The 24,491-nt window shown below is 46.6% G+C and overlaps 1 protein-coding gene across 1 annotated transcript in view; it reads left to right on the forward strand.

Annotated features, from left to right (window-relative positions):
* The window catches only part of PARVB (parvin beta), an 80,886-nt gene extending 60,596 nt beyond the window's left edge, over positions 1-20,290 (forward strand). Inside the window, exons 8-13 of the mRNA XM_054173896.1 lie at positions 800-819; positions 2,040-2,101; positions 4,685-4,753; positions 7,008-7,109; positions 13,369-13,441; positions 18,501-20,290. Of these exons, the coding sequence (XP_054029871.1) occupies positions 800-819; positions 2,040-2,101; positions 4,685-4,753; positions 7,008-7,109; positions 13,369-13,441; positions 18,501-18,577 (403 nt within the window). The 3' untranslated portion in view covers positions 18,578-20,290. The remainder of the gene's footprint in view (positions 1-799; positions 820-2,039; positions 2,102-4,684; positions 4,754-7,007; positions 7,110-13,368; positions 13,442-18,500) is intronic.
* The last annotated feature ends 4,201 nt before the right edge of the window (positions 20,291-24,491 follow it).

Genomic DNA, 24,491 nt, shown 5'->3' on the forward strand with positions numbered 1-24,491 from the left:
TGGAGCCCTCAGTATAGGAAGGACATGGACATGATGGTCCAGAGGAAGGCCTCGAAAATGATCAGGGGATGGGAGCACCTCTGCTACAAAGACAGGCTGAGGGAACTGGGATTGTTCAGCCTGGAGAAGAGGAGTCTCCAGGGAGACCTAATGGCAGCCTTCCAGTACCTGAAGGGGGCTTGCAAGAAGGATGGAGAGAGGCTGCTTATAAAGGCTTGCAGTGACAGGATGAGGGGCAATGGCTTCAAACTAGAGAAGAGTAGATTTGGATTGGATGTTAGGAACAAGTTCTTTACAATGAGGGTAGTGGAACACTGGAACAGGTTGCCCAGGGAGGTGGTTGAGGCCCCATCCCTGAAGATATTCAAGGTGAGGCTCAAGAAGGCTCTGGGCAACCTGATCTAGTTGAGGATGCTCCTGCTTACTGCAGTGGGGGTTGGACTGGATGACCTTTGGAGGTCCCTTCCAACCCAGACCACTCTATGACTGTGTATATGGAAACTGTACACAGAAGGCCATTTGTTCATTCACTCTTCATCATTAAAATCGTTGTGGATGAGACATCATACTTACGTGTGCAATGTAAGTACATAACCATTCATTTCAAATGTGTCTCCCTGACATCACTGGTGGTCTGCTGGGGACATTCTGCAGCATGTTGGGTCTGATCTATCAGCTCAGCCTCCTGACTTGGTGGGAGTGGTTAGCCCTCAGCATCTTGTAGGACAAGGCCTGTGAAGCTCAGGGTCTTGTCTTGTTCATGAACTAATGCGATATTTTTGCATCTTCTCACTTGCAGGATGATGATGGGAAGATTCGGTAAGTAAACCAGCTGTCTGTGAAATTTCTTGTTATGCCAGGCAAAGGCATCTTGTCTGGTTTCCATCAGCTGATGAAGACAATGGATTGAGCACTTCTGTGAGGGGGGAATGCACTGCAGGGGCAGATTTTGCTACTCTGCAGAGCTGTGTAGCACAATGAGAGGAACCCGATCCTCCGGTGTGCTACTTCTGCTCTGTAGACTGCTTGCCATTGATTTGTTTTAATTACAATGTAAGAAATAGCAAAACCACAACACAGGGCAGTATTTCCTAGTGCTGTTGTTAGTGGCTTGTAAGTGAAAATGTTTGTAAGCCCCAGCCACAAGAATAACACCTGCTTCATAAGGTGACCCTTTCAGTTCTGTGGAAGCAAATCCATGGAAATTACTGAAGTTAATGTCTGTGATACAGACCTAAGAAAGCTCTGCCTATCTGCCCACTTTCCAGGACCAGTCAACCCTCTCTAATTCTTCAGCATGAAGCATCTTGTCTCTTCTGTGTTGACTAGGTTTTGGATCTTACCAATCACAGACCTTCTAAAGAAAGATTTGTTGCAGCTGAGAGCCTTCTCTCTTTGCATTCAGTTTTGTTAGTGACATGGAGTCACTTCTCACCAAAGAGGTGTGGGGTCCTCTAAGGGACTGTCTGTGATGAAGAACAAATCGTTTAGCTTCTCTGTTCCCCAGTTAAAATGTGTGCACCCTACCATTCCTCCTTTTGCAGAGCATCTATATTAGTGATTAATGATACTTGGAGAAGAAGGTGCTAAGTAACATCAGATACCAAAGACATTTGGACAGTAAACATGTTTGCCCATTGAACTATAAAAATATGCTCTGTAAGTGGAAATAACTCAAACCTGGAAAAACTCTCAGATTCCAGCACTTTCTATGCCCTTTATTTTTAAACCAGCTCATTACTTAAGTTAGGATTTATCTTTCATTTCCATTTTTCTTCCACCTGCCTGTGTTGTGTACCTGTCACGCATGGCATAAGAAGGAAATCAATGAATGATGTATTTATTTCCAGTTACCTCTAGGTTTCCCAGGGCAGTTCACTCTGGCATTTAGACAGACACCAAATTAAGATGATAACTTCTAGCTTGTTGTGTGGCTTTCTGAGAACAACCTTTAAGCTTTGGCAGCATAAGCTGCTTCTCATACTCAGCTGTTGGAGGCATATTGATTTTATGTTGCTTTTGCTTCCCCCCCAAACCAGAGCGCGATGCCTTTGACACTCTTTTCGATCACGCTCCAGACAAACTCAGCATAGTCAAAAAGGTAAAAAATTATAATTCAGGTTTTATTTGCTATGTTACCTTTTTTTTCCCCCCCCTTATGCTTTGGAGAGCTATCCAAAAGGATCCAAAAGAGGATTCTGAAATAGTGAAAATGGTGTTTATCCCCCAAAGATTGCTTGTTTCAAAGCTGGATGATACCTGGACTCATTATCTTCGGTCAGGCTTGTCTCATTACTCAGGTTTATTGGCCAGGGCTTTTCTAGGTAGTGCTGCTAGAGGCAATAAAAATGATGCAGGCTATAAAAAACTACTCTGGCAGTATTTGAGCATCTGGTGGTAGTGACCCCTTTGCTAGGCTCTGGCCGCCAGGGTTGTGCGTGTCTTCAGCCTCATTCTCCCTAAGAGACACTCGCTGCTTGGTTTTCAGCTCATTCCTGTACTAAAGATGATTTTCCACAACTGGAAGATGTTTTCCACAGTGCCCTGAAATGTGATTCACCTGTAAACAGGTTTGCTAAATATCATAGAATTGTTTCACTTGGAAAAGACCTTTAAGATCATCACATCCAACCATCCACCCAACACCACCATGCCTACTAAGCCGTGTTGCAATGTGCCACGTCTACACATTTTCTGAACACCTCCAGCGGTGGTGACTCCACAGCCTCCCTGGGCAGCCTGTTCCAGTGCCTCACCACTCTTTCAGTAAACACTTTTTTCCTAATAATCCAACCTAAACCTCCCTTGGTGCAACTTGAGGCCATTTTCTCTCATTCTATCACTTGATATTAGGGAGAAAAGACCAACCCCCACCTGGCTACAACTTCCTTTGAGGAAGTTGTAGAGAGCAAGGTCTCCCCTCAGCCCTCTCCTCTCCTCTCCTCTCCTCTCCTCTCCTCTCCTCTCCTCTCCTCTCCTCTCCTCTCCTCTCCTCTCCTCTCCTCTCCTCTCCTCTCCTCTCCTCTCCTCTCCTCTCCTCTCCTCTCCTCTCCTCTCCTCTCCTCTCCTCGAATCTCCTCTCCTCTCCTCGAATCTCCTCTCCTCTCCTCGAATCTCCTCTCCTCTCCTCTCCTCGAATCTCCTCTCCTCGAATCTCCTCTCCTCGAATCTCCTCTCCTCGAATCTCCTCTCCTCTCCTCTCCTCTCCTCTCCTCTCCTCTCCTCTCCTCTCCTCTCCTCTCCTCTCCTCTCCTCTCCTCTCCTCGAATCTCCTCTCCTCGAATCTCCTCTCCTCGAATCTCCTCTCCTCGAATCTCCTCTCCTCGAATCTCCTCTCCCTCACTCTATCTATCTATCAGAACATCGCCAGTTCCCTCAGCTGCTCCTCACAAGACTTTTTCTCCAGACACTTTACCAGCTTTGCTGCCCTTCTCTGCACTTGCTCCAGGACCTCAGTGTCTTTCTTGTACTGAGGGACCCCAAACTGAACACAGTACTCAAGGTGTGGGCGTTCCTAATCCTGCTGTTCATGTGATTTGTTATCCCAGCCAGGATGCCACTGTCCTTCTTGGCCACCTGAGTACACTGGCTTGTGTTTATGTAAAGCTCTTACAGAAGAGCTGCTTTTGTCACAGAGCTCTTCTAGTTAACACTAATTCATATGGTCCTCTGGTCTCTCCTCCAAGGCTGTGCATCATTGCAAAGCACATCTGCAAACATATTCTTGACATTGCTCTTTGTGCTAGCCATAGTGGAGGAGTGAAGTAGCTGTTGATTTCTGACAGCTTTTTAGCTCTAGAGAGCACATAAAGAAGAGACTCCACACTGCTCCATCAGCGAGTTCCACCATGGCTGTTAAGCTCGTTATTAGAGCAGTGGTATGTGAAGATCAGTGCTGTAATTTGCCCCTTCTCTTTGTGTGAAACAGAGGATGTATGCATTTAAAATAATGCTTTGAAGTTTCTGGAAGACTTTTTCTTGCCAGGCTGAAGCATCTTCTAGAAGAGTGTTTCGAAAGCTGATAAAGAATGAAGATAACTCTGTCCATGCAATTGAAGTGTTAACACTGTCCCTTTTGAAGCTGTCGTAAGCAGGTTGGCAGGTCTCTGTGCTTTGACATATTAGCATGTGTCTGGCTCATAGCAACAGGATCTCATGTGTCTGCTCTGTGGGGAGACAGAAATGCCAGACTCGGTTTGTATCCTGACTGTAATTTGCTAATTGCTATGCGCACATCACCCAGGAACCGAGGCGCCTGCAGGGCGGTGTTGGCATCTTCTCTTGGGAGTCTCAGCACAGTGCTGTAGATGCCTTGCTGCCAGGCAGTGCATCTTCCCTAGGAACCTGAAGAGAGTAGTGTGGACAATCAGCGCACCTACTGCTTGCTTCGTCTTCGTAAAGGACCTACAAAAGAACCAATGTCATCACAGCTTTTACCTGTGGCGCTGAAGTCGGCTTTATGTGCTAGTAAGCTGCGTGTTATAGCACCATCTGGTGACTTCTGGCACATGCTGCAATGAAATGACTTCAGCTACATGGTTTTCGGGTTTGTGTGCTTGGTTCCACAAGAACAAACAGCACACGTGCAGGTTCATTAGAAAATCTTAACATTTGATGTTAACCCTGTCACACCCACACTGACTATCCTGTCTAACATCGCTGATTCTGCTGTTCCCTTTTACAGTCTCTGATCACCTTTGTGAACAAGCACTTGAATAAACTGAATTTGGAAGTAACAGAGTTAGAAACCCAGGTAGGAGGCTTTGGGGGTTTTGTATGTCATGTTTGACTGTGAATTACAAATCTAGGCCCTCACTTCATAAAACCTTGTGATGGAATTGTTTATCTTTGGGCACATTAATTTATGGGTTAAGGCCTCTGTCTTTGAAGTAGCAATGACATTCACTTATGCTTCCTTTCTTTGTTCCTTCCTTACTTCATGTTGTTGTAAGGTGAAATTCTTGGGTCCTATTAAAGGCTGTAGAAATCTGTATTATAATGTGAGATTCTTGGGTCCTAGTAATGCCTGTAGAACATGGGTGGATTTCAGGGCAGCCTGTCTCTTGGATGAAAGGAGTGCTGCAAAGCAGCTGGTGCAGTTATGGCTGGATAATGGGTTGTGTTTTTTCTAGCTGTGGTGATTCATGGTGAACTGGTGTGAGCTGTCTGCAGTTCTTGGGAGGAGTGCAGACTGCAGCATGCAGCTCATTGTAGAGATACCAGTGAGAGCTTTGATCACATCAGAGTGGGACTGGAAACAATTTTGCTGCTGCAGCAAAGGCCTTCATATCCTCCTCTTTACCTTGCTGTCTTGTGAGCACATGCACTATGCTTGCTTTTCAGCAGTGTGGATTAATGACTTGGAACTCCTATACTGTAGTGGCTTGACTGCCAGTAGCATCCAGGTTAGTTTGTTTAAAGCTAGTGGAGGTGACTGTCAACAACCACTGTCTCCTCTGTGGAGTTCCCTCTTTCTAGTGCACAGCTGGGTACTGAATATGCTTAGAAACCTTAAGTGAGTGTGAATTTCAGTGTCAGCGGGGTTGTTCTCACTTTACAGGTAAAATGAAGCAGATTTCAGGGATGGGCTTGGCTAAGCAGAAGCAGATAGTATTCCCAGAGTTTGCTGAACTGTGGAGAAATGGTTATCTTACTCACCCACTTATAAAATAAGCACAACCTCTAGAGAATTAAATCAGGAATATGGGTAATTGATTTGAACCCAAGCTGCTGTTAGTTTAATACCACTCATTCACTGCTATTTTATAGATTTGCTGAAGTAAATGGGTGGCTAAATCTGATGTGTTGTAAGGAATTGTTGCTTAATGCCTTGGAAGTCCCCAACAATGTATTTTCTAAAGGGTTAAAGGATATCACATAGGCCATATGAGGATCACAACATTACCCCCCTGAGCCAGGAGCAGTTGTCCTATCTGCAAGCAATACTGAAGGGTATTGCTGAAAGCATTTAGGATATGATTTAGTATTTAGTGAAAGGGTCAGCAATCTATTCTGACTTGAAACAAAATACTTCATTTGTGAAGTTAAACTTCCTACTTGTGAGAGGGGTGACTTAATTTCAGGTTCTGATTAAGGGCAGAGATTTGAATGTCCAACACTCACAGCTTAAAAGGAATGTTGACTGAAATGACCAGGTACTGTAGTAGTGAAACTGGGAGTATGCAATGTGCAAGCATATTCCCCAGGAAGTGGGTTTCTCTTTTTTGGTCTCTTGGCTTGTTTGTTCCTGTTGGTTGTTGTGGGTTTTTTTCCCATCAAAAAAGTGTTGATAAATACTGTGGCAAAGGTGATAAGTTTCCTCAAGCAAACAAAATGAACACGAGGAAAGGCAAGAACACAGAGACCCAGTCTAACCTCAGCCCAGAGTATTCAGTATCCTAGTAAATAGATAACTGGCTGGAGATAAAGATTTTGCTTTCAGCCCTCACCTGTTCAGACCAAATAATCTGTACAACTACAGAGCACAAATTGTAAATAACTTACAGGTGAATTGCTCTTAATGTCTTCTGCTTAGGACTATTTACTGTCTGTAGGCAATTTAGTCATTGGCTTATGATCTTGCATGGGTTAATGCTATAGCAGTAACTGATGGGCTGCCTTGTTCTGCTTGGGAAATGAGAGCAGGGGAAATAATGCTTCCAGATGTAGGGAGAAAGCTTTGTGTCCTGTGTTTTTCTTCTTTTCTTAGAGAACTGATATTAAAGCAGTTATATCAGCAGGCTCTTAAGAAAAGACTGATTCACTGATGGATGCAATGGTTTAGGTGAATCCAAGGAACAGATGATGCAAAGCCCTAAATACTTTTTGACACTGCTGTCAAACAGTCTTTGACTCCTGAACCATCTTACCCTTCTGTACTAGCAAGAAGCACTGGTAGAAATCAAGGTACATAATTTGGGCCAAGCATTCTTTGTTCTGCTTGTTTGTGAATGCTTATTTGAAGACAGATGCTTTCACCCAGGCATGTCAGCAGTATTTCTGTTTAGTTTGCAGATGGTGTTTACTTGGTTTTGCTCATGGGTCTCCTTGAAGACTATTTTGTTCCACTTCACAACTTCTACTTAACACCTGAAAGTTTTGATCAAAAGGTGGGTAGAAACCCTATATTCTTTTTTGCTGTGTTATCACATGTTTTCCAATTAGAATAGAATAGAATAGAATAGAATAGAATAGAATAGAATAGAAAGGAATAGAATAAACCAGGTAGGAAGAGACCTTCAAGATCATCGTGTCCAACCTATCATCCAACACCACCTAATAAACTAAACCATGCAACCAAGCATGGTCCTGAACACCTCCAGTGATGGTGACTCCTCCCCAGGCAGCACATTCCAATGGGCAATCACTCTCTCTGTGTAGAACTTCCTAACCTCCAGTCTAAACCTCCCCTGGTGCAGCTTGAGACTGTGTCCTCTTGTTCTGGTGCTGGCTGCCTGGGAGAAGAGACCAACCTCTGCCTGTCTACAACCTCCCTTCAGGTAGTTGTAGAGAGCAGTAAGGTCACCCCTGAGCCTCCTCTTCTCCAGGCTAAGCAACCCCAGCTCCCTCAGCCTCTCCTCATAGAGCTTGTGTCCCAAACCCCTCACCAGCTTCGTTGTCCTTCTCTGGACTCGTTCCAGCAAGTCAACCTCCTTCCTAAACTGAGGGGCCCAGAACTGGACACAGTACTCGAGGTGTGGCCTAACCAGTGCAGTGTACAGGGTGCTCTTTCTCTTTGTGCCCAGTAAATCAGAACCTGGTATGTTCTTCTCTTCAGGATATTTAGCTTTAGCAAAGATGCACTGGCTGTGACACCTGATAGTTAATGTGACTAAAGTTACTTGTGAAATGGATGGGTAAATTTACCACAGTTAAGGAAGAAAAATATTTGGTTAGCAGCATCATATGAGACTTAAAGTTCACAAATATCTGGAACTAATAAATAGGTGGTTTGTACTGTATGCTTCACAGAATCACAGAAACATTCAGGTCAGAAAAGACCCTTAGGATCACCAAGTCCAGCTGATAACCCTACTCTACAAAGCCAACCCCTAAACCACATCCCCAAGCACTACATTCAAGCGATCTTTAAACACCTCCAGGGTTGGTGACTCACACCTCCCTGGGCAGCACATTCCAATGCCTGATCACTCTTCCTGTGAATGTTTTTTCCTAACATCCAGTCTAAACCTACCCTGGTACAGCTCGAGGCCATTCCCTCTTGTGCTATCACTAATCACCTGTGAGAGGAGATCAGCACCAGCCTCTCTACTATGTCCTTTCAGGTAGTTGTAAAGGGCAATGAGGTCTCCCCTCAGCCTCCTCTTTTTCAGACTAAACAGCCCCAGCTCCTTCAGCCAGTCTTCATAAGAGTTATTCTCCAGGTCCTTCCTCAGCTTTGTTGCCCTCCTCTGCACTGGCTCCAGCACCTCCACGTCTCTCTTGTATTGAGGTGCCCCAAAGTGGACACAATACTCAAGGTGTGGCCTCACCAGAGCTGAGTGAGGACAATGAGGACAAGGGGACAATCACCTCCCTGCTCCTGCTGACACAGCATTTCTGATCCAAGCCAAGATGCCATTGGCTTTCTTGGCCACCTGGCCACACTGCTGGCTACTATTCAGTTGCTTGTCGATTAGAACCCCCAGGTCCCTTTCTGCCAGACAGATTTCCAGCCACACTTCCCCAAGCCTGTAGCATTGCTTGGGGTTGTTGTGACCCAAATGCAGGACCTGGCATTTGGCCTTGTTGAAACACATCCCATTAACATTGGCTCATTGATCCAATCTATCCAAGTCCCTCTGTAGAGCCTCCCTACCATCATGCAGATCAACACTCCACCTAACTTGGTGTCAGCTGCAAACTTACTGATGACACACTCTATGTCTTCATCAAGGTTGTCAATAAAGTGATGCACAATCAAAGTGGTTTATTATGTTGTGGTACTGCCTGAAGGGATGCTTTATAGTGCTGGACATCAGAGCTGCTGTCTGGCTTTGCACAGTGTGTGCTTTGTAAATATGCAAGAAAGACAAAAAGTGAGAGATGGGAAGCGCTGCTTTAGCTGCATCCTATACACTGGTAGTGACATGGAGATAGAGCTTCTTCCCAAGGTCACAGAATACCATCCCTAAAAACTGCCCCCTCACCTCATTAGTATCAGTTACCTAACACCCATTAGTTCTTTTCCTATAGTTTGTTTAATGTTCCTACCAACAAAGCAAATAAATACAAGCACTTGATAAATAAATGAGATACTGCAGCAGAAGTACCTGGGCCATAGATGTTGGCTGATCTGGAGTTACAAACTATAGCTGATCTGAAGCCAAATGGATGCCCTGATCCTGCTGGGGAAGAGCATGCAAAAAATTGCCTGTCTGAAGTCAGTTTGTGAGCACAGACAGCTAGTGGTGTGTCCAGTTTCTGGCAGAATCATTGCCAGTGTTGCTGACTTTAACTTTTGAAAGAATGTGCTAGCTTATCTTTTTTGGCTCTTTCCTTCTGCTTGCTAAGGAGTGAATAACTTGCTGCCTAGCAGTGCCTCAGACTGAGAGGCATGAGGTTTGAGGAGAAAGAAGAGCAGATTCTTTGCAGCCTTAGATTGTCTAACTTAAAATCAGGGTATTAGAGATAGAAAGACATTAAATAAGTGTCCAAGTCCCACACTTGTTCCATTGTCCTGTGTCCTTCCTAGTGTTGACAATGAGAGGAACACAGTTTTTTGTTGTAAGCAGAAGTTTGCCTCTTTCTGCAGTTGTTCCTGGATGTGCACACACACCTGTGCATATTTGGTGCCTGGTATCAGAATACTCTGGGCTTGGTTGTGCTGGAGTGATGCCCCTGCTTTATATTCTGCCAGGCTTTGCAGTAGAGAGGATGCAAGTCTTGAGCTGGCTGAGCTGGAGCAGGAGATGGATAGATCAGTGGTGGAAAGCCTGGCAAAAGTTGAAAGATGAAATGCTTTGTGAGGCAGGACTATTTAAAATGGTGAGGTTTTCATCATGACTTCTGTGCAGATTGTTACTGTCAAGCACCCCTCAGCAAAGGTACATCCTGTCTGAGGAATGGGACTTCATCTTCATTAAGATAACCCAGCTTTGCCTGGGTGGATCATAGCAAGAGGATTGAGCAGCTCCAAACAAACACCATTACTGACTCAGGCTGCTGTGCTGAGTCTGCTGGTTCTGAAGGTTCCACAGGGTTTGTTGGCTTCCTCAGGAGGTGACTAGCTGCTGTTTGTAAGCTTGAAGGGGCTCCCTGAAGGCAGGAAATTAAGCTTCTTTAGGCGTGGAGTTTATGAACAGGATAGGAATGAGTTCTTTCTGAATGTTAAATACTGCAGAGGAACTTGACAGAATAATGGGAAAATTATTATCTATTCTGTCTTATGGAAGCTCTCTTTTGGAGCTTTCTCATGCTTTTTTATCCTAATATCTTGAATTTTCACTCTTGTGGAAATGGAGGCTGCTGAGTGGTGGCATCTGGTCACGTAGGATTTTGTTGTTAATGGGGCAAATTCATAAATGTTGTGCTAGTTTTTATGTGGAGACTCTGCCTTGAGGGAAGGGGATTTGTAAATCAAAGAAGGAGAGGTGGACTCTGGGGGTTTGGGGAAAAGATCTCCTCAGATGCTTGGATCCCCACAAGTCCATGGGACCGGATGGGATCCATCCTAGGGTGCTGAGAGAGCTGGCAGATGAGCTGCCAAGCTGTTCTCCATCATTTTTCAACAGTCCTGGCTCACTGGAGAGGTCCCAGGAGACTGGAAGCTGCCAACGTGGTGCCCATCCACAAGAAGGGCCGGTTGGATGAGCCAGGGAATTCCAGACCTGTCAGCCTGACCTCAGTGCCAGGCAAGATCATGGAACAGTCATCTTGAGTGCAGTCACACAGCACTTACAGGATGGCCAAGGGATCAGGCCCAGCCAGCATGGGTTTGGGAAGGGCAGGTCCTGCCTGACCAACCTGATCTCCTTCTATGAGCAGGTGACTGCCTGGTGGATGTGGGGCAGGCTGTGGATGTAGTTTGCCTGGACCTCAGCAAGGCCTTTGACACATTCCCCACAGCAAACTCCTGGCCAAGCTGTCAGCCCATGGCCTGGATGGGAGCACAGTGAGCTGGGTTAGGAACTGGCTGGAGGGCTGAGCCCAGAGAGTGGTGGTGAATGGTGCCACAGCCAGCTGGCAGCCAGGCACCAGTGGTGTGCCCCAGGGATCAGTGCTGGGCCCCATCCTCTTTAACATCTTTATTGATGATCTGGATGAGGGCATTGAGTCCATCATCAGTAAATTTGCAGATGACACCAAGCTGGGGGCAGGAGTTGATCTGCTGGAGGGTAGAGAGGCTCTGCAGAGGGACCTGGACAGGCTGGACAGATGGGCAGAGTCCAAGGGCAGGAGATTGAACACATCCAAGTGCCAGGTTCTGCACACTGGCCACAACAACCCCAGGCAGAGCTACAGGCTGGGGTCAGAGTGGCTGGAGAGGGACCTGGGGGTTCTGGTAGATGGTAGGCTGAACATGAGCCTGCAGTGTGCCCAGGCAGCCAGGAGGGCCAATGGCATCCTGGCCTGCATCAGGAACAGTGTGGCCAGCAGGAGCAGGGAGGTCATTCTGCCCCTGTACACTGCACTGGTTAGGCCGCTCCTCGAGTCCTGTGTCCAGTTCTGGGCTCCTCAGTTTAAGAGAGATGTTGACCTGCTGGAATGTGTCCAGAGAAGGGCAACAAAGTTGGTGAGGGGCTTGGAACACAGCCCTGTGAGGAGAGGCTGAGGGAGCTGGGGTTGCTTAGCCTGGAGAAGAGGAGACTCAGGGGTGACCTTATTGCTCTCTACAACTACCTGAAGGGAGGTTGTAGACAGGCAGAGGTTGGTCTCTTCTCCCAGGCAGCCAGCACCAGAACAAGAGGACACAGTCTCAGGCTGCACCAGGGGAGGTTTAGGCTGGAGGTTAGGAAGAAGTTCTATACAGAGAGAGTGATTGCCCATTGGAATGGGCTGCCTGGGGAGGTGGTGGAGTCACCATCACTGGAGGTGTTTAGGAGGAGACTTGATGGGGTGCTTGGTGCCATGGATTAGTTGATTAGGTGTTGGATGGTAGCTTGGATGCAATGATCTTGAAGGTCTCTTCCAACCTGGTTTATTCTATTCTATTCTATTCTAGTCTAAGAATAAATAGTTGTGTCTTTACAATGATTGGCTTTGTCACAATGGATGAGGATGAGCTGTGGCAAGTAAACAGAGCTTAGCAGTGTCCTGCGCAGCGAGCGCCGACAGGGGAGCTTTGTGTGTGTAATTCTGATTTTCTAGATGAGTAGCTTTAATTAAATCTCTTCCCCTTGCTATGTGTCTCCAGAACTGTCATTTGCAGTAACAAAAATGCACAGATTTTATAATGCAAATTGCCTTGCTCAAAATTTAGTGAGCATGGATGAGAAAGATGCTGTGCAGATCTCTTTACACCGTGAGGTTTGCTTCTCAAAGCAGAGATTAAAGGACACCCAGGTTCTTGCATTTTTCCTTTTGGTTCATTTTCTTTCCTTTGGCTTTATGTTCTTGTGTGATCCTTGGTGGCTTATTCAGGAAGCTTCTTCTGTACAGTGGTACTTAGCTTGTTTTACAGATCTGCTGCATGAGGAAGTCTGGGAACTAGCACCATCAAGCATTGTCTGAAGCATTTGCTTCATTAGAGAAACTCAGTTTGACTTTTATCTCTCTTTTCAAGTAGAGGAAGCCAGAGCACTGAGAGGCTAAGGGAGCAGGACAAGGTCATGCAGCCTGGCTCCTTAATGTTGTGATGTTGTCTGATATGCAGCTGAGGATAATGTATGAAAGACTAATGTTGTTGGAAAACAATTCCATTTAGTGATCTTATTTCTTACAGACCCATGTATATTTTCTCATCTCTGCTCAGTTATCTCACTTCTGTTAAGTCCCTTGTGGTCTGGATGGCAAATGATCTCTTGCCATGTCGTGTGAAATTCTGATCTTGGGTACAGGCAGGAAGAACTCAACAAATGCAACTCTGTTGTAGTTGCTACTGGGAACTCTGCCTCTGCCATAGAGACTGAGATCAGTGCTTAATAGAGTTTCTTGGTTCATGTGGTACCTACTCACATTTCTACATTTTAAATTGGGAAATCTTAAATTACTTCCTTTGTATCAGAAAGTGAATATTTGCCCTACAAAGATGCAAACTTCGGTGCCTTAGTCCCTGATATGTACTTTCTGCCGCACTTAAACACCTTCACGTTTAATATTGATTTAAACAGAATGATCATTCTCTGTGTCAAGTGCAGAGAGAATAAAGCAGTGATAAAATCTGGCTGGAGGGTTCTTAATGCCTCTCTAACACTTTGCCTCTTTCAGGTCCATAATGTTTCCTTTGCTTTTGAGCTGATGCAAGATGGAGGACTGAAGAAGCCCAAAGCTCGCCCTGAAGGTATGGACACGCTGCTAGGAATAAAAAGAGGAATTCAAACTTCATGACTGCTAAATGAGCAACTTTTATTCCTGATGTTACAAGCTACATATGTTAGAGGCTTCTGCAGAATGAAGGAAAAGGAAAAGGAGCCCCCAAGAAATGTTCAGTCTGACTTAAAATGAGACAAAGTGGTGATAATAAATAGATTAAAAAGTAGTGGAGGTAGTTATGGTGAGGGGAAAAGGGCAGAAGCCAATATTAAATGCATGTGTATCCTGTCAGTGCTGTTCTTTTGAATCTGGGGGTGAAAAGTCCTTCTGAGGAACTCAGTGAAACAAGACTAACTTGGGAAAGTAACTAAGTGTTCTGAGTGCTGGAGCTGAGTCAGTGGATGCAAGAGGAGGACAAGGAACCTGGTGAAATGCAAGTGCCCAGTCAGGAGCGGCAGTTTTTGGAGTAGAACAGTGGAGGAGGGTGCAGTACCAGACTGGGGAAGCTGCATAAACCTGTTCTGGGAGAGAAAGACTTTCAAAAAAACTAGGAGAAGACTTCTCCAGTTGAAAGCTTGTCCTTGTTTTTTGTGGTTGTATTTTATTTTCATTGCTTAATTGGCTGATCTAAAAGAGTAGATTTCCTTCCCATGAGGTAATCCTTACACTAGCACCAGTGGAGCAGATCTTTTATTTGCTCTGGATAAGGTGTGTACATTTGGTAGGCAGCAGAATATGCTTAAGTGTATTTATTGATTGAAAATGTAATTATAAATAGAAGTTAGAGAGTCTGGAGAAGAGGAGGCTGAGGGGATACTTCCTCACTCTCTACAGCTGCCTGAGTGGAGGTTGGAGCGAGGAGGAGGCAGCCTTTTCTCCTGGGTGGCAAGCGACAGGAGTAGAGGAAATGGTTTCAGGCTGCTCCAGGGGAGGCTCAGGCTTAAGATGTGAGGAGATACTTTATCACAGAAAGGGTTCTTAGACATTGGAATGGTCTGCCCAGGGCAGTGGTGGAGTCAGCATCCCTGGAAGTGTTTAAGCAGCATGTGGACCTGGCACTTAGGGACGTGGTTTAGTGTTGACCCAAAGTGCTGGGCTGAAGGTTGGACTGGATGATCTTGGAGATCTCTTCCAACCAGATGTTTACTGTGATTCTGTCATTCTGGGATGGATGTGGAATCTCCACTACTGGAGGATTTACAAGGTGAAAAACCCAACCCCAAACCATGCAATGTTAACCATATGTTTTAATTCAGCCACTGGTTGGCTCATGCTTAATGCAGGATTTCCAAGGTAAAGCTCTCTAAGGACTGTATTGTACATGAGGTCAGACTGTGTGACCACAGCAGTTTCTTCTGACCCTATATTTTTATACCAGTACACTGCCACGTGGAAGAACAGGGTCTATTGCTGGTTTTGGAGTGGGGGACTCCTATGGAACACCTGCCTTATGAGGAAAGGCTGAGAGAGCTGGAGCTGTTTAGCCTGGAGAAGAGGAGGCTGATGAGGGATCTCAATAATGCTTAGCAGTGTCTAAAGGGGGAGTGTCAGGTTGATGGAGCCCAGTGGTGTCCAGTGGCAGGGCACAAAGAGGAACACAGGAGGTTCCACGTAAGCATAAGGAGAAAATTCTTGCCTTTGAGGATGGCAAACCACTGGAACAGGCTGCCCAGAGAGGTTGTGGACTCTCCCTCTCTGGAAGCATTCCAAGCCTGAGGAAAAGAAAACTAATCATTGGAGGTGTTCAGGAGGAGACTTGATGGGGTGCTTGGTGCCATGGTTTAGTTGATTAGGTGGTGTTGGATTGGTTGATGGGTTGGATGCGATGATCTTGAAGGTCTCTTCCAACCTGGTCTATCCTATCCTATCCTATCCTATCCTATCCTATCCTATCCTATCCTATCCTATCCTATCCTATCCTATCCTATCCTCTCCTAGTGGAATGGGGCAAGCACACACTACAAATCTCTGGCCACTACAAACCTAAGTGTCTGGGCCAGGTTTTTGGCATTTAATTGTTTATCCAAACAGCATCATGGGTCAAATGTGCTGGCAGTTGTCTCTTCTCCAGGTGTTTGCCTTGATTTCCCAGCTATAGAATACATAGAATACATAGAATACATAGAATAAACCAGGTTGGAAGAGACCTTCAAGATCATCGTGTCCAACCCATCACCAATCCAACACCACCCAAGCAACTAACCCACAGCACCAAGCACCCTGTCAAGTCTTCTCCTAAAAACCTCCAGTGATGGCGACTCCACCACCTCCCCAGGCAGCCCATTCCAATGTGCAATCACTCTTTCTGTATAGAACTTTTTTCTAACATCCAGCCTGAACCTCCCCTGGCGCAGCCTGAGACTGTGTCCTCTTGTTCTGGTACTGCTTGCCTGGGAGAAGAGACCAACATCTGTCTGTCTACAACCTCCCTTCAGGTAGTTGTAGAGAGTAATAAGGTCACCCCTGAGTCTCCTCTTCTCCAGGCTAAGCAACCCCAGCTCCCTCAGCCTCTCCTCGTAGGGCTTATGTTCCAAACCCCTCACCAACTTCGTTGCCCTTCTCTGGACTCGTTCCAGCAAGTCAACCTCCTTCCTAAACTGAGGGGCCCAGAACTGGACACAGTACTCGAGGTGCGGCCTAACCAGTGCAGTGTACAGGGGCAGAATGACCTCCCTGCTCCTGCTGGCCACACTGTTCCTGATGCAGGCCAGGATGCCATTGGCCCTCTTAGCTGCCTGGGCACACTGCAGGCTCATGTTCAGTCTACCGTCGACCAGCACCCCCAGGTCCCTCTCAGCCTGACTGCTCTCCAGCCACTCTGACCCCAGCCTGTAGCACTGCATGGGGTTGCTGTGGCCAATGTGCAGAACCCGGCACTTGGATGTGTTAAATCTCATGCCGTTGGACTCTGCCCAACTGCCCAGCCTGTCGAGGTCCCTCTGCAGAGCCTCTCTACCCTCCAGCAGATCAACTCCTGCGCCCAGCTTGGTGTCGTCAGCAAATTTACTGATGATGGACTCGATGCCCTCGTCCAGATCATCAATAAAGATGTTAAAGAGCATGGGGCCCAGCACTGATCCCTGGGGCACACCACTGGTGCCTGGCTGCCAGCTGGATGTGGCACCATTCACCACCACTCTCTGGGCTCGGCCCTCCAGCCAGTTCCTAACCCATCGCAGTGTGCTCCCATCCAAGCCATGGGCTGACAGCTTGGCCAGGAGCTTGCTATGGGGAACGGTGTCAAAGGCCTTGCTGAGGTCCAGGTAGACTACATCCACAGGCCTCCCCACATCCACCAGGCGGGTCACCTGATCATAGAAGGAGATCAGGTTGGTCAGGCAGGACCTGCCCTTCCTAAACCCATGCTGGCTGGGCCTGATCCCTTGGCCATCCTCTAAGTGTTGTGTGATTGCACTCAGGATGACCTGCTCCATAATCTTTCCTGGTACTGAGGTCAGGCTGACAGGCCTGGAATTCCCTGGCTCATCCAACCGGCCCTTCTTGTGGATGGGTACCACGTTGGCCAGCTTCCAGTCAGCTGGGATCTCTCCAGTGAGCCAGGACTGATGAAAAATAATGGAGAGTGGTTTGGCCAGCTCATCTGCCAGCTCTCTCAGCACCCTAGGATGGATCCCATCTGGTCCCATGGACTTGTGGGGGTCCAAGCTGCTGAGGAGAGCTCCTATCACTTGCTCATGGAACAAAGGGAAACCATGCAGCTCCCTGGCTCCCTCTGCCAGTTCTGCAGGCCAGCTGTCTGGTAGACGTTCTTTCCAGGTAGTAAAAACTGAGGTAAAGAAATGTATGGCTGTTGCAAAGTCTTGTTTCCCATGGCTGAATTTATGTTTTAAATGCATCTGGGGATTTAAAATGTACTGGGTCTTAGAAGAGAAACTGGGTCTTTGAAGAGAAACTAATGCTGATTCTGGATGTTACCTTAACTGGGAATGCTATGGTTGGAAGCAACTTTCTATGATGCCTGGAAAGATCAGCAGCTTGTGTTTCAGTTACCCAGGGCAGAGAGCTGGTTTTTTTCAGGGAGTTAGGATGTTTCCTGTCTTTGGGGCAGGAGGAACAACAGCAAATGCTAAGTGAAATGTGTAAAATTATACAGGAAAAGGGATAGAAAGGAAAGCTGGAGAGGTTATTGAAAATAACAGGTAAAGTGTGGGGGTTAGCATGCTATCCAGTATGGGGTGGGAAAGAAGGGTGGAGAGGTCCTAGCAATGATTCTTCCAAACAGGCAGCAGATGTTTACCTTGGCTGTCACATTCATTGTACTTCATCTGGTAACTGTTTGATGTCTCCCTAGTTCTTTGAATGATTTAATTATCTGCCCTTCCTTACTTCTAATTCCATGTATATTATTTACTATGGTCTTTGTGCTTCCTCTTCCTCCTCCTTTCTTACAACATCATTTTCAGCTGTTTTACCTCTTCAGCCTTCTCTGTGCTATGCTCCCCCCCATAGCTTCTGGATGACATGTCTGTGGTATTTCCTGGCATTTTAGTATAGTGATAGGTTGGGAGGCGCTGGCAGAAAACTGTTGGGGTTTTGTTGTTGAGAACTATTTCAGACCTGTTCCCTGGCCTAGGAGGGTAAGAAGGGTTATGAGGTAATAGAAACCTTTGACTCTGCTAGGAGAATTCAGGCTTTGTTTATTTGTAGGCTGTAACATTGCAGACTTGTGAATGTGTGAGATTCAGCATCTCATATGATGTGTGTGGCTGTTTCCTGCTTCTCTGGCCAGTCAGGTCAGTGGAAGCGTTTCCCCAAGTCTTTATCCCAGGTCTCAGACGAAGGCAGACTTTCTCTGTAACCAATTGAAGATGAGGAGGGGAATTACCTTTCTTCTTCTTCTTTTTCTTTCTCTTTTTTCCATTGAAGTTAGCTGTGGCTGTGTTATCATGAAGCTGGTTTGGAGTACATCATATGGGACATTTAAGAAGCTTGGCTTGGGGAGATCAGAGCTCTGGAGATCTTTGTTGCTGATCTCACAGGTGCAGACACGTGGGGACTTTTCCTCCTTTGAAGACAAACAAAGGAGAATAAAAAGCAAATTAAGAATTTCTCCTTTACTTCCACAGATGTTGTCAACTTGGATCTGAAGTCTACTCTCAGGGTTCTATACAACCTGTTCACAAAGTACAAGAATGTTGAATGATCCTGGAAGCTGCTGAGGTCTTCATTCTTCCAACCTCCTGAGGCAGAAATCACAATGAACTCCCTCTGCATGCTCCCATTGTGCCTTATGCTATACTTATGCATTCTCTCTACAGCTGTGGTCTCTCTATAGCTGTTTGCCTGACATTCCCACTGGAAGTAATACAAGTGTATTCTCTAGGTCACTTGAAAAATATGTAGGTATGTCACACTTTTACCCAAAGATATTGCTGGTTCTGTTGTTTGTGATGATCAACATGTTCTTTTGATAAAGGAAATATACCACTAACCCCTATCCCACTGAGCAGGGAAAACATCAGACCTTCCTCGTGGCTGGAGAGTCTTCAGTCCTACAGTTCACTTTCTTTTACATACTCCTCGGTTGCAACTGGTATTTGATGATTTTCCCATCTTAATTGTTATCAATAGAAAGTCAGCACTGACATTTATTTGGAAGGTGACCCTTTTCTGTTAGAAATAAGGGTTTCTGTGTGCTGTTGGGGGAGTGGGGATGAGGGGAATTACAAGCACTGTCTGAGGCTGATGGCAAAAGCTTCAGGTTTTGTGTTAATCATATGCTACTCAGTGTTATTTCCATACACTGCTTACACAGAATATACCTTGCAATGGGATCAGCAGCTAATCTTTTTGATGTCCACTTTTTAATTCATCTCCTGACTAGGAGAAATTTATTTGCTAGAGCCACTGTCACCTGTTAATCATAGAGCTTCAATCAGGTCAGTCAGGAACTGGTTAGATGGGCACAGGCTGGAATCCCAGTCCCTGGAGGTAAGAGAGGAAGTCTGGAGAATGGAAAACTCTCCCTGGGTCAGTGAGGACTGTGTTAGAAATCACTTGGGCAGAGGTCTGTGGATAAATGTTGCAGAGGGAAAACACGTTTTGCATTCCTTGTTGCCCTGCTGTCTAGCCAGGTCTCTCTTCCTGTAGGTACTACACTTATTGTTAACCAGATTCACAGTAGGGTGGGTTTAACTGAACTGGAGCTTCATCCTGATCAATCCAGTTTCCAGGAAGAGCAATGTGGGTAAAGCTGCCTTAAACTCCTGCTCTTCTCTCCTTTCTGCTGCCCATGTGTGGTACTTTTTCCTCTCAAAAAGATAAGTCAATGTGAACATTTTTATTCAAGACCTCTTTGTGATACTGGAGTTTTAGATCTGTTCCCAGGGAGTCAGTGGGATGGATCTGAATGCTCTTGAGTTCATCTGGAGAGCTGAATGCTCTGCAGCATTACAGCTTCCACATTTGTCAGTACTTAAGGAACATCTGTCTTTTCCAGTCCACAGCACTTGCCTTTTAGATGCATCTGCTCGACATACTGACTTACAGTGAGCCTTATTAGCACAGAAGCAGCACAGCTACTCCTCAGCTGCATCCTGTTTCTGAAGATGAAAACCCAACAGTGGCAGATTTTTGGAGATCAGTTTAAGCCTCCTGGGACTTTTAACCCCTCTTCCTCCCAGCCCAGTGCTTTCAGTATTAATGGATTTTTTTAAAGAGGTTTTTTTCTACTCTTTTTTAACAGTGTTTACTCTGGATTTCTAACTACTTAAAACCAGCCTTACAGATAAAATTCTGGACTTGTCATGGCCTTTGTGACAAGAGTTGTGTACTGTGAGCAAGTCAAAATGCAATGCTATGTTTGCTAAAAATGCCAGCACGAGTGTTATGCATGGTCTGTGACAGTTGTGCTATTTATTCCAGGAAATAAAGAAATAAATATCAGTCACTTGGCTTTCTGCCTTTTGCTTTTTTCTTCTTCTTTGTTTTGTAGGTCCATGGGAAGAACTCCTGAAAGGTGAGCTTCAGCTCTCTTCTTCATCAAGGGTCCTAGGTAGATGATGAGCGAAGCAGTGATCTCTGATCTCTGGTGCTCAGTACAGGTGATAGGGCTGTGTGAGCAGGCACCAATGAGTGATTTCATCATCCACTTCTTTTTTTGTACTACTCAGCTACTGGACCTGGTCAAGTTGTTTGATTTTTTCCTTCCACAAAAATAAACTGAATTACACTCTCTGACAATGTTGGAAGACTTAGGGCCCAGTTCCTCCACAGACACACAGGAGGGAAGCCTTGTATGCCAAAGCTAGTCCCCTGTGTGTCTTCAGAGGACTTGGGAAGCTGGAAGCCCAAGTAAATCCAGAGTGATATTGAAATCCCATGGAATCATAGAATGTCTTAGGGGTCAGAGTGGCTGGAGAGCTGCCAAACAGAGAGGCACCTGGGGGTGCTGATTGACAGCTGCCCAAACGTGAGCCAGCAGTGTGCCCAGGTGGCCAAGAAGGCCAATGGCATCCTGGCCTGCATTAGGAATGGTGTGGCCAGCAGGAGCAGGGAGGTCATTGTGCCCCTGGACTCTGCATTGGTTAGGCCACACCTTGAGTCCTGTGTCCAGTTCTGGGCCCCTCAGTTTAAGAAGGACATCGAGACACTTGAAGGTGTCCAGAGAAGGGCAACAAGGCTGGGGAGAGGCCTTGAGCACAGCCCTGTGAGGAGAGGCTGAGGGAGCTGGGGTTGTTCAGCCTGGAGAAGAGGAGGCTCAGGGGTGACCTCATTGCCCACTACAACTACCTGCAAGGTGGTTGTAGCCAGGAAGGGGTTGGTCTCTCCTCCCAGGCAGCCAGCACTAGAACAAGAGGACACAGTCTCAAGCTGCACCAGGGGAGGTTTAGGCTGGAGGTGAGGAGAAAGTTCTTCACCGAGCGAGTCATTCATCATTGGAATGTGCTGCCCAGGGAGGTGGTGGAGTCCCCATCCCTGGAGGTGTTCAAGAGGGGATTGGACGTGGCACTTGGTGCCATGGTCTAGTCATGAGGTCTGTGGTGACAGGTTGGACTTGATGATCTTTGAGGTCTCTTCCAACCTTAGTTATGCTGTGATACTGTAATGGTAGGGGTTGGAAGGCACCTCCAGAGCTCATCGAGTCCAACCTACCTGTTTGTGCAGGTTCTCCTAAAATCATGTTGCACAGGAATGTGTCCAGGCAAGCTTTGAAATTCTTCAGAGAAGGAGGATCTGCATTTTCTCTCTGTAGCCTCTTTCAGTGCTCTAGCACCCTTTATGTGAGGAAGTTTTTCCTTATGTTTAAACAAAACCTCCTGTGTTCAAGTTTGCATCTGTTGCTCCTCCTTTTATCACTGAGCACCACTGAAAAGAGCCCAGCCCCATCCTCTTGACCTCTGCTCTTTGGATGCCTACGTGCTTCCCTGTGCTCTGATACGGAGAGAGCATCCAGTGGCTCTCCAGTAAAGCAAGGCTGTGTGGAGAAGCAGGAAGATGCATTATCAGAACATGTTATTGATGGGAGTGCTGTTGATTCCTTGAATTGTTTTTCAGTGGCTATTTTTATGTGAGGGCCACGGGGGGTTGTGCATGAGATGTGCTTTGGGAATGCACAAAGACTCTGGCAGGAAGGTATGCACACAAGCATGAAATCAGTGCACCTCTGACAGATTTTGCTAGTGCTGTTCTACAGAACCACAGAATGTTAGGGGCTGTAAGGGCCCTAGAATGATCATCCAGTCCAACCCCCTGCCAGAGCAGCATCACCTAGAGTAGATCACACAGGAACGCATCCAGACAGGTTTTGAATATCTCCAGAGAGGGAGACTCCACAACCCCCCTGGGCAGCCTGCTCCAGTGTTCTGTCACCCCCACAGGGAAAAAGGTTTTCCTCATGTTTCAGTGGAACTTCCTGTGCTTCAACTTCCATCCATTGCCCCTTGTCCTGTCATTAGGCATCACCTGGAAGAGCCTGGCTCCATCCTCTTGGCACTCACCCTTTACACATTTATAAACATGGATGAGGTCACCCCTTGGTCTCCTCCAAGCTAAAGTGTGGCCAGCAGGTCAAGGGAGGTGATTCTCCCCCTCTGCTCAGCTCTGCTGAGACCCCACCTGGAGTACTGCCTCCAGTTCTGGAGCCCCTGTTACAAGAGGGATCTGGAGGTGCTGGAAGGTGTCCAGAGAAGGGCCACGAGGATGAGCAGAGGGCTGGAGCACCTCTCCTGTGAGGACAGACTGAAGGAGTTGGGGCTGTTCAGTCTGGAGAAGAGAAGGCTCCGAGGTGACCTCATTGTGGCCTTCCAGGATCTGAAGGGGGCTACAAGAAGGCTGGGGAGGGACTGCTCAGGATCTCAGGGAGTGATAGGACTAGGGGGAATGGAATGAAGCTGGAGGTGGGGAGATTCAGGCTGGAGGTGAGAAGGAAGTTCTTCCCCATGAGAGTGGTGAAGCCCTGGAATGGGTTGTCCAGGGAGGTGGTTGAGGCCCCATCCCTGGAGGTGTTTAAGCCCAGGCTGGCTGAGGCTGTGGGCAGCCTGATCTAGTGTGGGGTGTCCCTGCCCATGGCAGGGGGCTTGGAACTAGATGATCCTTGTGGTCCCTTCCAGCCCTGACTGATACTATGATACTACTATGATACTAAGAGTAGTGCTGATCAGCTTTAGAGAACGCTCCAATGATCATGACAGAGGTGTAATGGAGCATGACGATTGCATCTGTTGGCTGTTACATGCAAAGAAAAACTGCACTGTGTTGCCCCAGGTGCATACTAGCAACCAGCTCTGCCATGCAGTGCCGTGGAAGGGCAAGCATGTGTTTCAGGAGTTGTGGAGCTGCATGTTTCCTGTGTTTGTCGTTCTGTTTATTTTAGTCTCCAGCAGGGAGCAGGCAGAGAGACAATGAAGCTCCGGACGCGGCCGTGGTTTCGGTTTTGAGAGCAGGCAGCCGCGCGTGGCACAGCTTCCCTCTGCCATACTCTGGGTGCTTGGCACCAGCCCGCATGGCAGGCTGCAGCTTGGGTGCAGGGGACACAGCCTGCAGAGTCAGTCTCCTCTCCCTGTAGATTTCATCATACCTGCTGTGAGAAGATCTTGGGTGAGCTGCTGGAGAAGTACTGCAGGAGGGAATTGTAAGTCTGGGGCAGGAGCTCTTTGGGCTCCTCAGAGATTCATTTTTTTTCCCCCTTCCATTTTTTCTTTCTTTCTTTTTTAAACTGCAAGGCTTTCTGTGTCACAGGGACTGTTCATGCTAGGATGACATCTCTTCTGATGCTTATGAACAAACACAGCTCTCGAAAAGTCTGGTGCTAAACAAGGAAGTAAAAGTAAGTTTGAAACTGGGCACACAGCGTGTATTTTTTAAAGGACTTTTGTTTCTTTCTGGCTTTCTGAAGGCAGAAGTATTGCTGTTCATCTTGGCATTTCTAATGAGGCTTTCTCTCCTCCTTTGTGAGATTCACTTGACAGCTTTTGCTAGGGCAATGCCTTCCTAGGCAGGAGCAGGGGGTTTCTTTTCAAACAGACAATCAAACATCTGCAACAGTTTGGTATGGTTGGTAAGTGCCTTGTGTGTATTCTACAGCAGGTGAAATACCAGAAACCTCTGGCAGCTCATGAGTGCTTTACACTGGGGCTATGTGGGAACCAGAATGTGTGAAGGCTCATGGAGGAAAAGCGAGCTGCTCTGACCCACATAGAGAATGAGCTGTTTTATAGGTAGTTGTGGCGTTGCAATGCTGCGATACTCTAGCTCGTGACCTAAGACACACTCGCTTGTTGGCTGCTCAGCAGGTGACAGAGGAGAAATAAAACATTACTTGAGTTGGCAAAAGGCAATCCTGTACTGTTTGTGACCTTGTCTCAGTAACAGAGAATGAAGGATGGAATGATACCATTTCATTTGAATAGCCAGTAATGAACCCTCAGTCTTATTTAGCAATGCCATTGTGAAAGGCATTCAAGCTGCTGTTTCCTGCAACGATCACTTCTCCAGTCACTGGTAAATAATACATGCAGGAGCATGGAAGCTGGGAAAAACAGCCTGTGAGTCACAGCTCTGAACAGCAGATTTGGAAGGTGGGCTGCAGAGGCTGAATGAGGCTAACATGGAAGCTT

Source organism: Dryobates pubescens, chromosome 27 (assembly GCF_014839835.1).
Source record: "Dryobates pubescens isolate bDryPub1 chromosome 27, bDryPub1.pri, whole genome shotgun sequence".
NCBI lineage: Eukaryota > Metazoa > Chordata > Aves > Piciformes > Picidae > Dryobates > Dryobates pubescens.